Raw genomic sequence first — 20486 nt, 5'->3', positions numbered from 1 at the left:
TCATTAATGAATTTACCAAGGCCAGAGGATTCTCATACATTGAGGGTGATGTTAGGAGGGTTTAACTATTTAAGGAAACTGCTGGAATTTTGCCACTATAACTGGACCCTTGTGGCGTCTACTAAAAAATAAAGTAGAATGGGAGCAGGGGCCTGAACAAGAAAAAGCTTTCTGTAATTTAAAACAAGCCTTGATGCAAGCTCCAGCATTGAAATTCCCAGAAATAAACAAGCCATTTGTGATTAAGTTGGCAGCAACCCAATGAAGTCTAGCAGCCGTACTGATGCAAGAAACTGACAGAAAGTTAATACCGGTAGCACATGAGTCTAGAAAATTAACCCCTACAGAGCAGCAGTTTGGGATCTGTGAAAAAGAATGTTTAGCTGCTGTGTGGGCCTGTAGTGGGGCAGCTGCCCCACTCCTGCAGAACGGGATAAAAGCAGCCCTGCAGAGGGCTGTGGCTGGGAAAAAAGAGTGAAAACAGTTAAGGGAGTAGTTGCCACAGCTGTGGCCAGCTCAATTAGGGCCCAGCTGGTCCTGACAAGAGGGCTGTGGGCCAGAAGCTGGAGGAATCTCACTCTAGCCCTGAAGTGGGAAGGGCTAGCTGCCTGAAAGGAAAGTACCTGAAGCAGAACAGTGCTGGGGAATAGGGCAAGGGAGCTAGGGAACTCCAGCCTGGTAAACCCCCAGGCTACAGGTCTTGGTGAAGGCCTATAAAGGTACTGAGGCTACACAGGTGCAGCCTGGGAATAGGCAGAGGCAGCTGGTCCTAACCCCTTGCCAATGATAAGTGGCCATTACAGACTGCATTCTGCCCCAGTAAAAGGGGGCTAGATGATGACTGACAGTAGTCACTGAAGTGAGGTGGGCTTAGGGGGTTGGGGGTTACCCTGGGAGGGGAGACCCAGAGTGTGGGGGTACTGCTGGGGCAGAACCGTGAGGTAAAGGGCATCTGAGTCTGGGGGGACACGGGGCCAGCGGCAGGCGAGACACTGGCCTGCAGAGGGCACTCTGTACACTGGAAAAGAGCTAATTCCCAGATGACCAGCGGGAGGCACCGCACCGGTGAGGAGTCACTTCGCTACAGGGCCATTGAAGCTTTTGATTTGACGACTGGCACAGTCCCTGTTATAATACCAACACCTGACTCTCCCCTGAAGTATATTTTAATCAGGAAAACTGCAGGGAAAAGCAGTATCACATATCATGATGGCCCAATGGACCTTGATGTTAACTAGGAGAGATGTTACATATGAGAATAACAAACAAGCAATGATGCTACCATATGGTCTCCTGATGAAAGGAGAGGAGCATGAATGCCCACTTCCAGAAACTGAACCAAAGTTAGCTGAAGAAGCAACCCTGGTACATGAAATGTTAAACCTTGGAGAAAAAGAGGTTTGGTTTACAGATGGTAGTTCATACCATGAGAACACTAAGAAATATACGGACTATACAGCTGTACAAATTGATGGGGAAACAATTTCTGGTTCTAGGAGCATGACCTCAGTTCAGGGAGCAGAGGTCAGAGCTCTTAATGATCTGATTACACAGAAAAATAATGTTGCAGACTGTCTTTATGTCTATTTGGATTCAGACTTTGTGGTACAAGGACTGTTATACTGGATTGGGATTTGGAAAAAGATCATTGGGAAACAGCTGAGGGGAAAAATTTGGTCCAAAAAGAGGATTGGAATATCTACCTATAATTAGTTGAAAACACACCCAGGAAAATTAAGAGCAAGACATATTAAAGGTCATCAAAAGCCAAAAGGGAATGAAAAATATTGGAATGATAAAGCGGATGCTTTAACTAAATTAGCAGTAAAGGAACCTTTGGGAGTTATGGTAGTTAGTAGTCAAGCCTTAAAACAGGAGGTTAAACCTGAGGAAAGATGGGGAAACTGGAATATACAAGGTGGATATGTGGTGAATAAGAAAACAGGAGAGGTAAAGTGTGTACCTGACAAACTTCAAAGAGAAGAGATTAAAAACCTGTGTCACTCTATGGCCCACCAAGGAATAGAGAATACTCTCTTTAAAATAAAACAAATTGGAATATGGCCTAAGGTGTGAAAGCATGTAGAAAACGTTGTTAAAAATTGCATAAGGTGTGCAACAGACAGAAATAGACCACCGAATTCGGGACTCTTGTTACACCAAAGAATTGTGGGGCCATGGAGTAGAATACAGGTTGATTATACTGATAAATTGCCTAAGATCCAAGGGGGGAAATAAATATTTGTTAGTGATGGTAGATTCCTTTTCTGGATGGGTGGAGGCAATTCCCAACAGAAAACATACTGCAGAAATCACTGCCAAAAAGTTGTGCAAGTAGTGTTTAGTAGATATGGAATTCCAAAAGTAATTGATTCAGATAATAGGCCACATTTTGTAAGAGGAATAATTAAAAGTTTATTAAAAGCCTTAGGAATAAAGCAACAACTACATATTCCCTATCATCCTCAATCATCAGGGAGAGAAGAAAGGATGAATCAAACTATTAAATAAGCTCTATGTAAAGTAGTACAAGAAACTGGCAAAGACAGGGTCGATAAATTGCCCAATGGTGTTGGTGGCAATCCGAACTAGTGATCAATTGGGTACTGGCTAGGAGATTGTGGAGTCCTTTATTGTACCCAGAAGGGGAGGTATCAGTTACCCAGTGGATAAGGGAGTTACTAACAGAACTTAAGAGAGTGGAAAATGGAATAAGAAAGCGACAAGAAGTTTTAGAGCAAGTGATCAATAAAATTGAATTGCTTGCTAAATTATAAAATGATACATGATTAATGCCATTAATTATTGTATCAAGAGGGGGGAATGTTGGGAGATATATATGTATACACACACACACACAGTGATTCATATATCCATGTAATATGTATAGGTCATGGAGGCCTGGTATGAATGATGCGTGCCAGACATGAATGCGTGCGTTGCAAGTTAGCAATCGAAGCAAGGACTTAAGGTCAAGGACTATTAGAACTCTTTCTGCAAAAACAATCTTATGTTTCAAGAAAAATATGGAAAATCATCAGAAAAGGAAATAACACCAGCTGGACTGATTATAAAATTGTGTAAGAATTGTAGGAAATGGCATGACTTGGATCACGGCGGCCCACCCAACATTGTCTCTTTGGAATTTTGTGCAGGTAGAAGGCCTAGTAAACAAAGGCAAAGAACTGATGACACAACGGAATGGACTATAAATGGATGCCTATGATTTCTGCAAATCAGAATTACTTATTGATCCAGAGACCCGTGTGGATATAGGTGTGGTTTTCATCGGCTCCCCGCATCTTCTGATCTTATCCTGATGGAAGGAACCTTGACTGACCATCAGGACCATTCTGACCTTTGGACTCTGGTATACTATGTTTGGGGTGTGAAGGTGGAGTGAATAAGGTTTGTTTTGTAATCAATAAAGAGCATTTAGAGTATTATATACTAACACTGTGTCCGGTATCTGCTTGCTCCCCAGCCCATAGGGAGACCTCACTCGCGGGTCTAACACCCCCAAGCTACGGGTCAAATGTTGAGATGGTTGATGCTTTTAGAGGAACTTTCTTCCCCGGGATTCCAATTTTGCGACTCTGCTAGACAAAAAAGACGAGGAGGAAATGGTAATCCATGACACTTCAGATTTTATATTCCATCAATAAGACATACATATTCGGAGTCCAGTTTATATACTCCTATCCCTAAGGCTGGCCCTGCATCCTGTGAACTCACTTCCGCCCCCTCCCCGCTTCATATGATGTTACTCCTAAGAACTGTGAGGTTACAGTAGAAGCTCTGTCTCTTCATCCACACTCAAATTTTGCTCAAAGAATTGTAAGACCTCTGCCAATACTAGTGGCAGAAGACCTTGAGACAGATGAGGCTATGCAGAAAAATAGTTATTTTGCTGAAATTGTGTAATTGTTAAAATAAGTTTATATGTTAGACTAATTGTTTAAGAATGATTAATTGTGCGCTATAAACTTTAAATACAATATATCAGTATTTCAAATGACATTAGAATTCTCTGATAGCATGAGAATTCCTTAAAAAAAGGCCTCCTCACTCCAGATTTTTTGTTTCCAGGGTGGAGGGGGGCAGGAAAGCAAAGATTTAGCACATACAGGCATAGAGTAATGTAGACCTCCAGTATTTTTAATAAGTTTGTTAATTAATTTAATAAGTATCTTTGAAGCAGCTTGACTTTAATCTTTGATAGAGTGAAATAAACTTTTACCCAGTTCCCCAAACGGTGACAGTTCTGCAAATTATTTTATTTATAAGGCCTTGTCCGCCTTGGGGACTTAGAAGCATATAAATGGGTAAGGAACTACTTTTGTATTTGTGCACTTTTGTAAGTCATAGGACAGTTCGTAATAAATTATTACCAGGAACAGACTCCAGTGTTTCAGGTGAACAGCTGAGACTCTTCAGGGGGTTGAGAACATCTCCAGTTATTTCCTCAATGTTATTTATTTGGAAAAAACAGACTCATGGGTGTGACTAAGAAACAGTACCCTAAAAGGAGAATCGCAAAAGTGGACCCAGAGTCAGACGGATATCACTTACTCATGATTGGGCAATGCAGTTGGGGTGACAATCTTGTGATCCTCTGATCCGATCAGATAATTACAGGTAAGGGCCTATGGGATAATACCAGCCCAAGTTTCACTCATAAGAGACCAGATAAATGAGGAAGAAGTTCACCACAATGACAACTCGAAGGCGGATATTCCTATTGCACAGTTTCAGGGTAACTGCACCTGCATCCGCTCCCTCCGTAGTCCATTCCAGGAGTGTCAAGTTAGGTGCTAGGTCTCCAGCTATCACTTATCTCTGATCAGGAACTCCTGCCCCACTACTTTCTGACCAAGGGTTTTAAGGCTTCATAGATCCCTCCCTTACAGTTGGATATACCCAGCAAACCAGTCTAACAGTGAATGTCTGCGTGTTGCTCTCTCTCTGAGAACTCTGAACAGCATATTGCCAGGAGTTACAAGTTACCACACAGCTCATCCTAGGCAAGCACATTTATTCTTAAGGTAAAGTATTACTGAGAAAATATTAAAAATAAAACAGATTTAAACACACCAGGAGTTACCCATTAGTCTTCTGGCAGTCTAGTAGGCCACAGTCTTTCCAGTGCTTCTGGAAGGGTTAGGGCTCCCCTTGAACAGAAGGTCCTATCCATTTGCTTGCAGAAAGGCGGCCCCATAACAATTCAAGCTCAACTTTTTATACCAAAAGCCCTTTCTTTGTTTGAGACTCTGGAAAGCCAACTTTGAATCAGTATACGCGAACACCAGGTGGTGTTTCTCCGGAGTTATTTAACAATCTTCAGGGTAATCACCCCACACTGCTTTTAGGTAGTAGCCTATTTGTGGTAACCTGCCCTATGGAGTAGAATACAATCGTACATAAGCCATTCATAAATTTGATACAGTAGCCCCCAAAGATACTGCATGGGATTGCAATATCCATCACAACTTCTACTTTCCCTTCCAAAGAAAGTAGATGGAGACATTGCAGCCTGAGAACGTCAGTACCCAAGCCAGAAGATGTTGCCTGGCTCCCCAAACTACAGCTGCTAACTGACTCTGAAGCTTCACAGACAAGCAAACTAAAGAGCAGATACTTTTTCTGAGAAATTTTATTTTTTTTGTCTCCTTAACAGGACATTTGAACACCAGAACAGGGACACCTGCTAGGAAAAAACTGTCCTAGCTTTTTTCGAAGTGGATATGTTTGTGTAGCTGGTAATAGCATGTGCATATAAGCCCACAGTATAAGTTATCACTGGGTACTACTTAACCTAGGATCAAAGCAAATTATAGATCTTTAAGAGTCACGTAGGATATATAAAGATTTGATATATTTAAAGATTTAACCTAATCTTAACCAATTCTTTCCATGTTAGGGAGTGTTGGGTCAAAAAAAACTAGCAAACCAGGAAGATGGTCTTCTCAAAGACCACGGCACCTTCCCCTTGTGTAAGGTACCAGTTCGGTACAGATACTTACTTGTGGGGGAATTCTGTGTCACTGAGCATGCACAATTTGTGCAGAAATTAAAGTGTTTTGTGCAGAATTTCCTTTTCCTCCATAGAGGAAAATAGGCTGGAGAGCTGCTGGCTACCACTAGGGGTTACTGGACCCAGCACAGCACAGCTTGCAAGCAGAAGACACTGCTGCGGGGAGGGCACTAGAGGGATCCCGGCAACTGCAATTTTCAACATGCCCTGAAGGAAGGAAGCGGCATGTAGGAAACTCCACACAAACCCAGGACCCAGCATCAGGCTATTTCTCTCTCTGGATCTCTGGGCTCTGGGGGAGAGGGGTAGGTATGTCTGGACTGGCGGGGGTGTCTGGCCACGGCTGAACTCTGAGGGGGTCGGGCACAGGGGGTGCATGTGAGTGTCTGGGCTGGGGGAAATCCTGAAGCTGGGGGGGGGAGGAGGAATAGGGGGTGTGGGTGCCTGGCCCCCCAACTGGGCTCTGGGGGGAGGGGGAAGAGAAACAAGAACTGAGTTGTTATAGGGGTTTCCTCAACTCTATTTTTTTTGTGTCTGTACTGTTACAGACATAGTTGCGGATAGGTATTTTGAAATAAATTACCAAAATAATTCAAACTGGCATTATTATTGAGTGTTATTTTGACAACTAAAATATGGAGAATTTTAAATTTTTGGGAGCAGAATTCCCCCAAGAGTAATAGATATAATCTTTACATCAAACTTTGTAAAGAAAATGATTTAGGAAAGACCTGGTCATATAAAACAACATGAAGGTGTTCTTTTTTCAGAGATTCCAAAAAGGAATGTTGGGAGTTGTTAAATCACAAAAGCTAGAACATAACGCCCAACCCCCACCCCCCCGCAAAAGAAAAGCTCTACATCTGTCCTTAAAACGTCAGTGAAAAACATGTGTAGTTGGGAACGTTTTGTAGAAAACCTTTATTTATTTCTTAAATGCAAGCACACAGTAAAATGCAAATATATGTTAGTATAGTTTCTAATGTAAATTCCTAATATCACCACTATAACATGATTCAATGGCTGAAAGTTGAAGCTAGACAAATTCAAATTGGAAACAAACACATACATTTTTGATAGTCAGGCTAATTAACAATTGGAATAGCTTCCCAGGGGTCAGCATGGATTCTTCATCACTGACCATTTTTAAATTAAGATTGGATGTTTTTCTAAAAGATATGCTCTGGGAATTATTTTGGAGAAGTTCTCTGGACTGTATTATACAGGAGATCACGAAGGTCCCACTTCTGACCTTGGAATCCATAAACTGTTTTGTAAATGGCAAAATGCTGTATATACCAACATGGAATATAATGATCTCGCTAACTTGATTACTAATAAAAGAACTTATTTATATACAGAACATTTATTATTAACACTGTGTTAGGAAACAAAAAATAGAAAGCGTTCAGTTAACAAAAGTGAGACTGAAAACATCAGGAATGTTTTCTTTAGTGAAGAGATGAATATGAAGGGAAACTATACAAAATAATGATCTAGAGCAGTGGTTCTCAACCAGGAGGTATGTGTACCCATGGGGGTACATGGAAGTCTTCCAGGGGGTACATCAACTCATCTAGATATTTTCCTGGTTTTATAACAGGCTACATAAAAAGCACCAGTGAAGTCAGTACAAACTAAAATTTTATACAAAATTATTTGTTTATACTATACACTGAAATGCAAGTACAATATTAGTAGTCCAATTGATTTATTTTATTACTTTCTCATTTTTACAATAGTTAACAATTTTTCAGTAATATTGTGCTGTGACACTTTTGTATTTTTATGTCTGATTTTGTAAGCAAAGTACTTTTTAAATGAGGTGTAACTTGGGGCTACACAAGACAAATCAGACTCATGAAAGGGGTACAGTGGTCTGGAAAGGTTGAGCACTACTGGTCTAGAGAAGGTAGACTGACATATTTAGTTTAATTAAAAGGCAACAATAAAGCTAATACAAGAGGAAAAACAATATATAACCAAGCTGTGGAACTCAACTGATTGACAAAAGCTATTACTGAAGCTAAGAGATTAGTAGGATCAGATATTTATATGGATAATGATACCGCCACCATTTAGTTACTTCAGATAGGAAAAACATTAAAATATAGGATAGAAAATTCAAGCAAGTAATGAAACAAATACTATTATCAAAATAGGTTAAGATCAACTGCTATTTATTTGCAATCCTTGATCATGGAAAGGTCAGAATGTAGGGTTTAATCATTAGAATTATGTGACCATTTAAAGCCATTACAATTTTTCCTTTTGCTGTTAACTCATTATTAAAGCTAAAACAGAAACCAATTACAAGTGTTCCTCATGCTACTATTTATTGGTCTTATGTACTTTTGATGCCCATGTTAGCACATGCACTAGAATCAACTTACAGAACTGTAAAGTCTTATGATTTCCTTTAAGACTACTATAAGCAAGAAATATTACAAGATAGGTATAATTAAACTTAACCTACCTGATTGTCATTATTTAAACAGTCTTCAAGGAATTCATTAACCATGTTAGCCTTGGGGGACTGTAGGGCGTTCTCATCTTCCTCACAGCGTACAGGTACTGGAGGTTTGCTAAACAAAAAGTTAAACATGCAATTGAAAGTATGAAACAGCTTTACAAACTCAAATTGCTATAAGATACATTCACATGTCATTGGGACTAATGTTTCATATGCTTATAAAATATGCAGATAATAGGCTGGGAGAGGTTGCAGAGGATAGGATTAGAATGATCCTGATAAATTGTAGAATTGCTCTGAAACCAACAAGATGAAATTAAATAAAGACAAATGCAAAGTACTGAACTTAAGAAGAAGAAAAAAAAAATCAAATTCACAATATAAAGTGAGAAATAACTGGCTAGGTAGCAGCACTGCAGAAAAGAATTTGTGGGTTATAGTGGGTCACAATTTGAAGCTTAGTCAACAGCGTGATGCTGTGGTGAAAAAGATGCTGGGCTGTAATAAGAGGTATCATACATAAGACACGGAAGATAACTGTTCCGCTCTACTTGGCACTGGTAAGACCTTCAGCTGGAGTACTATGTCCAGATTTGGGCACAACACTAAAAAAAACAATGAACTGGAGATAGAGAGGAGAATAACAAAAGTGATAATATATTTCAAAGACATGATCTAGGAGGAAAGGTTGAAAGAACTGGGCATGTTTAGTCTAGAGGAGAAGAGGCTGGGGAAGGGAACGTAAGTTTTCAAATATATAAAAAGTTGTTTTAAAGATGACCATGATCAATTGTTCTCCACATCCACTGAGGGTAGGACAAGAAGTAATTGGCTTAGTTTGCAGCATGGGAGAGTTAGGTTAGATATTAGGAAAAATCTTTCTAACCAGTTAAGTAAGGGAATAAGTTACTTAAGGAGGTATGGAATCCCCATCATTGGAGGTTTTCAAAAACTAGTTAGACAATGGTGGGATGGTCTAGGTATACTTAACCCTGCCTCAGTGTGCAGGGATGGAGTAGGTGACCTCTTTAGGTCCCTTCCAGCCCTACATTTCTAGGATGCCTATCCTACCAAAATGTGATTCAACACAAGTTCAATTCCACCACTGGTACTGATTGGTGCAGATAGGGTTCACCTCTTTCCACCACTGATGATTAAGTTCCACTTTTTCCTGTGTAGACAAGACCTTCATAGTCATTTTAAAAAAGGAGGGGGTATAGTGGGAAGGAAGATAAGATATTAACATTTTTTACTATAGCTTTCCACTATACCGGATTCATTCTGCTCCCTATATTTGGAACAATACCCAATTACCAATGCACCAAAAATCTTCACTCTCCTCCTTCAAACAACTCATCAGAACATCCTATTTATATTACAGCCCTCATTTCCTGGGTTAGCTAATCCTCCCCGACTTCATTTTCACATCAAAACATTTAAGGTTACTTTCCCCTACAGTGTAGGTCAAATTATTTGGTCCTGTAGAAGACAATCCTTTTTTTACATCCAGGACTACTCCAAACACCCAGTCCAAGAATCTAGACCCATATTTGAAGCTGTCCAGAAGCCTTCACAGCTATCAACTGTTCCCCCCATAAACAAATGACAGTGTGTTGCCTTGCATCAAAACTTTTCCTGCACTAACAAAATTTACAAAACTAGGGATCCAGAAATATATCACTGTGGGTTTAGTGAAAGTAGAAACCTAGTAATTGATAAAATGATTGAACAGGAGACAGTAGAGTACCACCTCATATGATAAAATATCAAAATCTTAGCAATTCAAGCTGCATCTTCTAAAAACACTCCCTTCTCTTTCCTTAGCATTTTTATGTGAGAAAATCATGCTTATCTAAAATATTCTATAGCAATGGTTCTCAACCTGTGGGCTGCTTGCAGTCCAATCAACACCCAGCTGCAGTCCATGTGACATCCTCAGGGCCATACGTGTGGTGCCCACATAACACAGAGAGCTGCATATGCAGCTCACAATGGTAAATAGGTTGAGAAACACTTATCTATAGTATACACAACACATATACTTAGGCAATGATAACCATTAATACAATTTGTTCTTGAAAGTGTATTTTTGTTTACTCACAAAGCAACTGGAACATTTTCCCATGATCTTTCTGCTTCCAGTATATCTACTGTACAAGGGCTGCCATCATTTTTCAGAGCACTTGATAAATTCTCAACAGAAGACTCTAGAGTTCTCTTTGCCTTCAAGATAAGCAACTCAATCTGGTCATCTAAAAACACAACACAGCATCATCACCAGTTACTATTCACTACGATTCTTCAAGTCCGCAATTTCACTTTCATTATTACAAGATACTGTTCAGACTTAGTCTAAATGATTTGTAAGACACTGGAAATAGTCTGTCCTCTTTCACAGACAGTATTGTCAAAATTTTCAAAATGTGGTGCCTAAATTTTGCTTAAATATGAAATTAAGCCTCTTAATATGGAACTATGAGACTAACTCTAGGTACCTATTTTTAAAAATCTTGCCATCTGATTTTATAGAACAAATAGTCCTCTATTCCAAGCTCTAAGTTCCCAGAAAAGAATCAAATACTGCTCTTCCAACATAAAATACATCCCAGAACATAAAATAACCTCTACAATAAACAAAAACCCTCTAGCCTTCAACCCACCTCAACACTTGGGGAAAAGATTATCTTGTATTATACCCTGAAGATTAACAGATCTGGTGGAGTGGGAAGAGAGAATTCCAAAGTTGAGTATCCCTCTCAAAGAATGCCCTGCTAACAGCTGTCTCCTCTTTATAGTAGGGGACAGCATCAGTGCCTCTGCTGATCTTTATTGTGGCTGTAGGGCAGGGACCGGCAACCTTTGGCATGCGGCCCACCAGGGTAAGCTGGTTTGTTTACCTGCCACATCCACAGGTTCGGCCGATCGTGGCTCCCACTGGCCGCGGTTCGCCATCCCAGGCCAATGGGGGCAGCGGGAAGTAGTGCGGGCCAAGTGATGTGCTGGCCACCACTTCCCGCAGCCCCCATTGGCCTGGGACAGCAAATTGCAGCCAGTGGGAGCCGCGATTGGCCAAACCTGTGGAAGCGACAGGTAAACAAATCAGCCAGGCCCGCCAGGGGGCTTACCCTGGCGGGTCACGTGCCAAAGGTTGCCGATCCCTGCTGTAGGGCATATTATTGTTCAATTGCACCATCTGTGTCAGATGTGAATTGAAGGGAAAATTAACATAGCCACAGCCTTTCCATGCAGTAGGATGTTTCCTTCCATACCTCATTTATAGAATACAGCATTTAAGATTCCTTAACTTTATAAAGCCCTCTGATATTAAGATTTTCATTTAATCAAATATATATCAATACTGAGGATTCTTAAGTGGCTGGCAAATAGGTCTTCATAGTGTTATACACACACCATATGTAATTACATACAAAACCTGCATTAGTTAGATTGCAAAGTCAAGTACTCAAAAATTAGAAAGTGGCAGATTTACGTTTTCATGTGCAACCCTAATTCAACTACCTGTCCAACTAGCCTCTGGACTGAGTGAGGTAGGGGTCCTGGGGGGGGGAGGGGGGAGTATGTGATCATATAATTAAAAACTGCATTATAATAGATATACACAAAGGGGTGAAAACTGAAGTTATGCAGGCATCTGTAAAGCTGACATTTCCTAACTTCTGAGTGCTTGACTTTGCCATCTAAAATAATGGTTTTAATTAGATTTTATAGAATTTCCTAGGTTTTTTTTTTTTTTTTTTTTAAATAAACCAAATCCCAACCATACATTACCAGCAATGTGAATGCTGAATCCTCAACACTGCAACGCAGACTTCTACCTCTTGAGCTACCTGACTAACCACATTAGCTAGCAACAGGAAAATGCTGTTGGGGGTGGGCTGCTGGCACCACATGCTGGGAGATTTTTTTAATAGAGTCTAGCTCAGCAAGCTGCCCCCCACCTGGGAATTGAAAGAGCTCCTGCTCCACATGGTGCTCCCAGGGAGGACTGGAAACTGGGCACAAACTGGTTATGGGGTGAGCTCGGCTTTCTCATCCCCTAAAGAGTTGAGGGAGCTACTGCCCATGTTGTGCCCCCCTGCAGGGATAGAGCACTGAACCCTTTCCCCCCGACCCCGCAAATGGGCACAGTAATGTCCAGCTCCCTCCATTCTTTCCTATTGCAGCTGGTCACAGGTATTCTCAGTGCAGTATCTGCTTCTGCTGTTTGAGAGAAACTGGCAGAGGCTGGTCACAAAGGCAAACCAGCTAGAAGTGTGAAGTCAACATGCATAAGTTAAAACAGGGTTAACCCTGTATGGATACTCTCATTTAGGAGTAAAGTGCCCTTTGTTCACTCTAACTTAGGGAGATGTTAATATTATGGACTCTACAGTGGTACAGCTATAGCGCTGCAGCTGTGCTACAGTAGCACCATAGAGTAGACACTTCCTAGACCATGAAGTTTTTCCTGTCTCTGTAGTAAATCCACCCCCTCAAGAGGCGGTAGCTAGGTGGACTGAATTCTTCTTTTGATCTAGTTGTGTCTATACCAGGACTTAGGTCAACTTAACTATGTCTCTCACCGACATGAATTTCTCACACTCAGTGGACTGACGTATCTAGGTCAACCTAAATTTTGGATGTAGACCAGACCTTAACCCTCCCAGATTAAATTACAGTGTACTAAGCCCACTTTACTCCTGAATGACAGCACTCATTGGATGGGTGGGTGAGATTAAATATGTACTAATTTATACATATTGACTTCAGAACTTTAGCTGATTTACCTTAACTTTACTGAGGGCTTGTCTTCATGAACACTACACTGGTGCAACTGTGCTGCTGTAGCAATTTAGTGAAGACCTCTCATTGTAGTTAATCCACCTCCCCGAGCGGCAGTAGCTATGTTGAGGGCAGAAGCTCTCCTGTTGACATAGCGCCGTCTACACGGGGAGTTACATCAGTATAACTATATCGCTCAGGAGCGTGGATTTTTCACCACTCCCCCACGTAGAATAGGTGTGAATAGCCTTACTGCGCAATATAAGAGGAGCATGTTCTGCCATGTGTGACTAAAAGGGTAACATTTTGTTCTCAAGAAACATTCAAAACAAATCATGCGTAATGCAGTTACCTCTGAATGGCTGTCTGGACTGTCTTGAGAGACCATTGCCAGGTTGGAAGTCTGCACTTGGTCTGACATATCGGCAATTTCCTGATACTTTACTGTCACCTGTTGGATCCAGATAACTATTTTGTTCAAAAGAACTGCAGTCCAATTTATCCACAACATGGCATTTTTTCAGATTCTCACACATTTGTGAAGAGGAAAATTCATCTTGTACGTTAACTGTCTGAATAAAACTTTGATTAGCTGAATCACATAAAAGGTTATGACTCTTTAGCCAGATTGGGTACTTGAAATCAGGAATACTACTTATCCCAGACACATTCAAGTCGGACTTATGGCTAGTAAGCCACCTTGGATAATTCTTGACAGAAATGGACTTAGAGTGTTGTTGAAAAAGGCAATCCCCTGCATTTTCTTTAGAAAATATAGAATTATATTTGTGAGATTTATACACATTGTGTTTCTCTTTGTCAATGTCTCTGTAGTGATTTCGATTATCCACAGCATTGCCATTGTCTTGGAAACCAAAGTCTTTTTCAACATCAAATGAGGAAGTTTGATAAGCATAGAAGGGAGATTTTTTCAGTGACTTCCTAATCCACTTCCCGCTTTGAAGCCCTGACCCAGAAGGTATCCTGTGGATAAAAGGCAGTGATCCATCTGCTGGAAATGCTAGTAGATCATCTGTGGTGAGACTAATCAAGTCTGGGTCACAAACAGTTTGTCTTATAAAAGGTGAGGCAATGGAATTGAGTTTTACTTGCTGGTTAAAGTCCTCCAAAGCTGAAAAACAGAGAAACAGTTTTTATATATTTTCCTAAATTTTAAAAAAATTAAAACTATGTACTTGAAAAACTTATGATAGATACATTTTTACATTAGTTCTTTTACTAAATTACAATGTGAATATTGTGGACTGATGTTTCAAAGCATCATAGTCGATCAATTCTGACTCCACTTCTCTCAAAATATTGGTGGCAAAAATGAACAAAATAAAGTCATTTAAAACTTTTGTCTTACTCCCCATGAGTCAAGATACTCATGTTATGCCTGTGGAACGGTAGAGGGGGGTGGTTTTGTGGGAAATCTAGCATCTTCTTTCTGCTGTTTATCTGATTCATAAAACCAAAACAGTGCACCATTCAGAGAAGTATTTTGACTTCAGTGCAGGACTATAAATGGCAGCATATTTCAGACATCACCTGGATTGGAGGCATTATTGATCTAGCCCTCATTTCGTTTGATGCTCCAACTGGGGATGCAGGAGGGGGCTCCAGTGGGGACAGAGGACTCCCACAGCCCGCTCTCCCCACAGCAGCACCTGACGCGGGGAGTGGGAGGAAAACGATGCCCCCTCCCTACTGCAGAAGCTACGGGGCTAGGGCCACAGGACGGGCACCCCTCTCCGGGCTGGTCCAGGCCAGGGGAGGGACGCTTTGGCCAGTCCGAGCGCAGCAGAGTTGGAGTTGGGGGAGGGGCGCCCCGGCTTTGGCCAGGTGCCCTCCCCCAGCCGCAGCAGGTTCCCCGGGTGGGTTCCCTAAGCATCTGTGCAGCGCTAAGAAGGCGGCTGCACAACTTACAGGGAACTTAGATACCAACGTAAGTTTGTACTGTAGACCAGGGCTGAGTGCTGTATTTTCAAAGAATTGCTTTCATATAAAACATCTGTGTACCTAAAAATCTGTGTAATGCATGTGTACAGCTGACCATTTTGCCCATAATACATTTCAAATGACAATTTACAGGATGCACAGAACTCACAAGATACTGAAACCTTTTCAGCAATTAGATTTTAAAGTTTTATTGGGACACAGAATACAGCTAAAAGAAAAGGAGTACTAGTGGCACCTTAGAAACTAACCAATTTATTTGAGCATAAGCTTTCATGAGCTACAGCTCACTTCATCAGATGCATTCAGTGGAGTACAGCTAACTACTTTTTGATGTACAAATGTTGAAACCCTACAGAGAGTGTCCAAGTTGCTATCACATGTAAATTGTAGCTGTTATCACATTATGTAGCACCACAAGTGCACATGGAGTCTCACAGACATAAGACAGTCCCTGGCCCCCAAAAAATCTTACAACATGAATACTGTAGGATCTAGTGTCAGCAAAAGAAACAGACTTGTCCAATTTTAGGGCATGCCTTCAAGGTTAGACATTTTTCTAATACATCTGTAATATTTCAGGCAGAGTACTGACTGTCACCTATACACAAATATTAAAGCTGATTCCCTGTCTCTCCCAAAGTGCAGCAAGTATATTAGAAGAAAAAAGTAGAATTGAAAGGACAAGACAATAGCCTGCAGCTACAGAACCTGAACCTGTGATCGTACTAGAACTCACAAGATATGCAGGGTCAGAATTCAGTCTTTTAGAAGAGATTTCTAAAACTGAGATTCTAATGGCATCATTAAAATGTATTTTACTTTCCTAGCCAAATTCCATTTTAGGTATTTTTACTACCCAAAATCTTCCACCAATTTCAGCTGCATAATATATTAATCTACTGTGTTAAACACATCCAGTCTTGCAAATGTATAACGTGCAGACATGCTCAGTAAAGCATCAATGAGGCTCAGTGCAGGATTGGGGGCCCAGTTTGTAAAGTGCTGTCAGTATATAAAGTAAAGAGAAAATATTTTTTTAAAATAGAAAAAGTTGTTTTTAAGCAAGCACTAGAATCACAAAGCTATTAAACAAAAATATCAGCCTTACCTAACCATAAACAAACTGCATGCCACTAAAACGGTTTCTCTCACACCCACACATCTCCAGGTGTTTCTGACTAGAGTTTTTAGTGGTTAAAGTTAGTTGATAGCCAATAAACTCGTGTTAACTAACACAGCTGTAAAGGCTAATGCAACACCTTTACAAACCTTTGTTCCCAGTCATGGTGCAGCCTATGGTTCAGACAAAAAACTCTAGTTCAGATAAAGTAACAAGTAACCACAACTATTTGAACTGATAATACCATCAGCACCTAAGAGGTGCTCTAGCAAATTAGTTTTATATAATTCTGATGTTACTCTAGGAACAGAAATTGAATCCTTGTCAAGATCCAAGTTTAGGCACTGATTTACAATATTATGTTCTATACATGCACATCATATATTGTGGGGATGATTTATATTTAATCAGCTGCAGAGCAGTAAGTTTATTCCTGTACCTATGACTGTGTCATCAGACCACAAATCTATTTCCCCACTGTGATGTATTCTAACATTCTTAGCCTCTGATTAGTTCCAAACATCAGTTACTCATTTAGTCATTCCACCAACATTTTTTCCTCTTTTCCCCCAAAATGCAGAATTTTCCATAAAATGACACCTGCTTAAGATCCAGGACATGCAATATTCAATGCGGTATCACAGACATGTTTTCTATTTTTAAAATAGCATTTAAGTCCATTGTGTCACAGTGACATATGCAATCTGAGGAGTTTTGTTGAAAAGCTGGAAAGTATCCTTAACACTAGCTTTTGGCTAAGAGCTCAATCTCGGATCTAAAAAACACTTTTTTGCGGGGTGGCGGGCAAAAAGCTATTTTGAAATTTGATTTCCCTAAAATATATTTTTGATTTCCACTAAGCTTACCACTGTTGGACTGATAGTAACTAAAGGCACTACAGATCAACAGATACACAAAAGTAGACCTAATAAAACTTCATTTTTTAAAAAGTGAGAGCTTCAATCCTGCAAACATGCACATCTTCACTTTTAGCATTAGTAATGTGAGTGGTATTACTCACATTCTCAGTTTTAAGCAGGTAAGTGATGCAGGATTGGGATCTAAAACAGTGCTTTCATATATAATGTGTGGCATATATAGAACAAACAGTGGTTTTATTCACTCCCGTGGTAAGACTTGCACTATATTTATGTATTTGCCAATAACAGCTATTCCAAACTCAGCCAGAGTTTAAGGCCAAAATGGACCACTAGATCATGTAGTTAGTGCCTGTATATATTACAGGCCACCAACACACTAAATCTAACAACTAAAATTAGACCAAAATTCTGTAGCCTCTTTGTAATACACCACTCCAGCGGTATTCCACCTTTTACTTATATTTGCTTATGATTTCAAATATTAAGTTATTATTTACAAAAGTTTCATTTAATCTTTAATATGAAACTAAGAAGTAAACAGCACAGTATGAAAGTGCAGTTTCACGCCAGCCAAGTTTGCAGTCCAGGAGATCCAGTTCCTTTATATACCTAAAAACTTGTACAGACAGGAGATGAAAGTGAGGAAGTGTAGTAGACTTATTCCACTTCCACCATACATCTCTAATTTCAAATTTACATGGTTTTATTTTTAATAAGATGTAAAAATTCATTTTTACTGAAGACTATTACAGAGACTGAGAAGTATCACTACCTAAACACCATTTATTACACAATATGTGCCTAGAATTTATGCAGCAAATATTCATTAAATCAAATAGATTACTGATCAGTGTTAAGACTTTTTGACAGATTCAAATTCCAAAAAGGAATTTAAAAAAGTTTCAATGAGAGTATCTATAGCCATACATAACAAACAAGAATAGACTGAAAATGTAAAAGATGACAGATGTAAAAGATGTAAAAGAACCAGTTCATGAGATGTTCTCTTTAGAGAGATGTCAAAATATTAAACAAAACCACAATTTAAGCTTCATTTGCAGGAAACATACCGTATTTTTGTACAGAACCATACTCTGCTGACTTATCTTTAGGAGTACTCTGACCTATGCAGATTTTTCCAGTGCTTACTTCTGAAGACATAAGGCTTTGATCAAAATCTTCAATATAGGCCTCTAAAGCCTGAGATGCAGAGTTGTATACCTTGTCTTTGTATTGAATTGAGCCGTTTGAGTAGGAGTTACTACTGTTAAGGCTGCAGCTTGCTAGGAGAGAAGACACAGTAGATTCAGGCAAGTAAATGCTGTCTTTTTCAAACGAGCATGCCATGGCTTTTATCCAAATGATTGATGGAATCTCTTCTCATCTTTCTGAAGAGTCTGAGTAAAGAAATAAAAATATAATCAATCACCTCTCATGATGTCCTCTCATACACTGTACTTTCAAATCAAGCATATGTATGTTTATTAATTTCCAGTAAGAGTTTCACCAATTTTGATAGTTGCACTATTTAAAAGCTAACAAATTCCATTCAGCTCTAAGCCAGATATTCAATCTGGCTACTGACCTCATAGCTTTACAAAAATAAAAAAAATGTTTATGATTTATGCATGTATATGAGTAGGCAATAACAAGAAAAACAAAGGCATTCAAAGCACAGAACAAAAATAAGTCTGCATCTGGACAGAGAAAAGTGAACAAATCTGAGTATTCATATGCAAAAGGCACCTCATATGCTGTGCGGACATCACACTGTTAAACTAGCTTTTTCCAAACAACATTTGGTACTGAAAGATGCCGACTAACCCCGGTTTAGCAAGAGGGGCATTTAGCACATGAAGAGATTAAAGTCTGCCAGACCACTGCCTTCAACTGGAACATCCCAAAATGTCAGTCTATGACATCACAGCTAGCACAGAAAACCCCAAAAATAATAGAACAAAATTGAAGAGATTAGTAAAAATGGTTTTAACAGTATAAGCAAGTGGTTCAGTTGAACATATCAAAGTGATAGAAGCACCATCAGTGCAGGAAGTCAAGAACAGTTTAGATGCAACAGTACTGGGAACGGTGTATTAAAGAACCCTGCCAACTACAGGTGTGGGTGACATTGGACAGGCACTGGAAGAGCTTTTCCTGTCTCTGCAATTACGAGACAGCCCCTTTAAATTGGCTTGTTTATAACAATCCCATGGGTTGACACTTACTGAAGGATCAGAAACCTAGACTAGTACTAAAGGCTGACGCTGGGATTTTCAAAGAAGCCGAAAGGAATTAAATCCCATGAAAATAGGCACCTAGCTCCCGTAAGCCTTGTTGAAAATCACAGCCTCACTCAACCTGGTCACCTCACACGAGGGCAGGGCTGTTACCAAGCCCCGACCCCCAACGCCCGCCCCCCGCGGAGACCTTCCGCCCCACTGCCCGCTCCGGCCGGGGAGACTACAACTACCGGGGAGACTACCCGCGGGGCCTCCAAGGCACGCATACCCAGCCGGGACAGTCAGCACCCACCTCCGCTCCCCTCAGCGCCCGTAATCCGCCGTTGCCGCCCGCTAGTTTAAAGTACAACGACACTTCTTTCAAAATGGCGATGGGCTACTCACTGCGCAGGAGCACAAGGTCTCGCTCCTTTCTGGGAGTTGTAGTTTACCTCCTCCTCCGGAGCGAGCCGGGGACTACAACTCCCAGAATGCCCCGCGGGCCCTCGCCGCAGACATGCGCTGCTGTGATTCAGGGAGCTGAGCTGGAGCCCGTGTGCCCGGGAAAGTATCCGCTCCTCGCTTAAGTCCTTCCCGAAAACTTACGTCCTCAATTATGTCTACAATAGAGGACCCAATAATATGTTATCTGTCTATCAACCCGAGCCACTCAAATGTGCCTATCTCACCCCAGGTTTCAGAGTAGCAGCCGTGTTAGTCTGTCTTCGCAAAAAGAAAAGGAGGACTTGTGGCACCTTAGAGACTAACCAATTTATTTGAGCATGAGCTTTCGTGAGCTACAGCTCACTTCATCGGATGCATCTACAGCTCACTTCATCAGAGCTGTAGCTCCCGAAAGCTTATGCTCAAATAAATTGGTTAGTCTCTTAAGGTGCCACAAGTCCTCCTGTTCTTTTTATTTCACCCCACTCGTTGTACTGCAGTAACCCTCCTCTTTCTTCATCCCGTCTCCATGTCCCTGTTGCCGTCTGTGCAGATTATCTACCCATCTCTC

At 40.6% G+C, this 20486-nt stretch overlaps 1 protein-coding gene across 2 annotated transcripts in view; it reads right to left on the bottom strand.

Moving 5' to 3' along the window:
- LOC311521170 (lung adenoma susceptibility protein 2) overlaps positions 1-19862 on the bottom strand; it is a 28059-nt gene extending 8197 nt beyond the window's left edge. For both annotated transcript variants that reach the window (XM_084629332.1, XM_084629333.1), the window contains exons 1-5: positions 19785-19862; positions 18323-18649; positions 13642-14421; positions 10609-10759; positions 8511-8619 (exon numbers count right to left, since the gene is read on the bottom strand). In XM_084629332.1, the coding sequence (XP_084485458.1) occupies positions 8511-8619; positions 10609-10759; positions 13642-14421; positions 18323-18599 (1317 nt within the window). In that variant the 5' untranslated portion in view covers positions 18600-18649; positions 19785-19862. The remainder of the gene's footprint in view (positions 1-8510; positions 8620-10608; positions 10760-13641; positions 14422-18322; positions 18650-19784) is intronic.
- Positions 19863-20486: the final 624 nt, after the last annotated feature.

Source organism: Lepidochelys olivacea (genome assembly GCF_965140295.1).
Source record: "Lepidochelys olivacea isolate rLepOli2 genome assembly, chromosome: 5".
Lineage (NCBI taxonomy): Eukaryota > Metazoa > Chordata > Testudines > Cheloniidae > Lepidochelys > Lepidochelys olivacea.
This window is presented reverse-complemented; position numbering and strand designations above follow the sequence as displayed.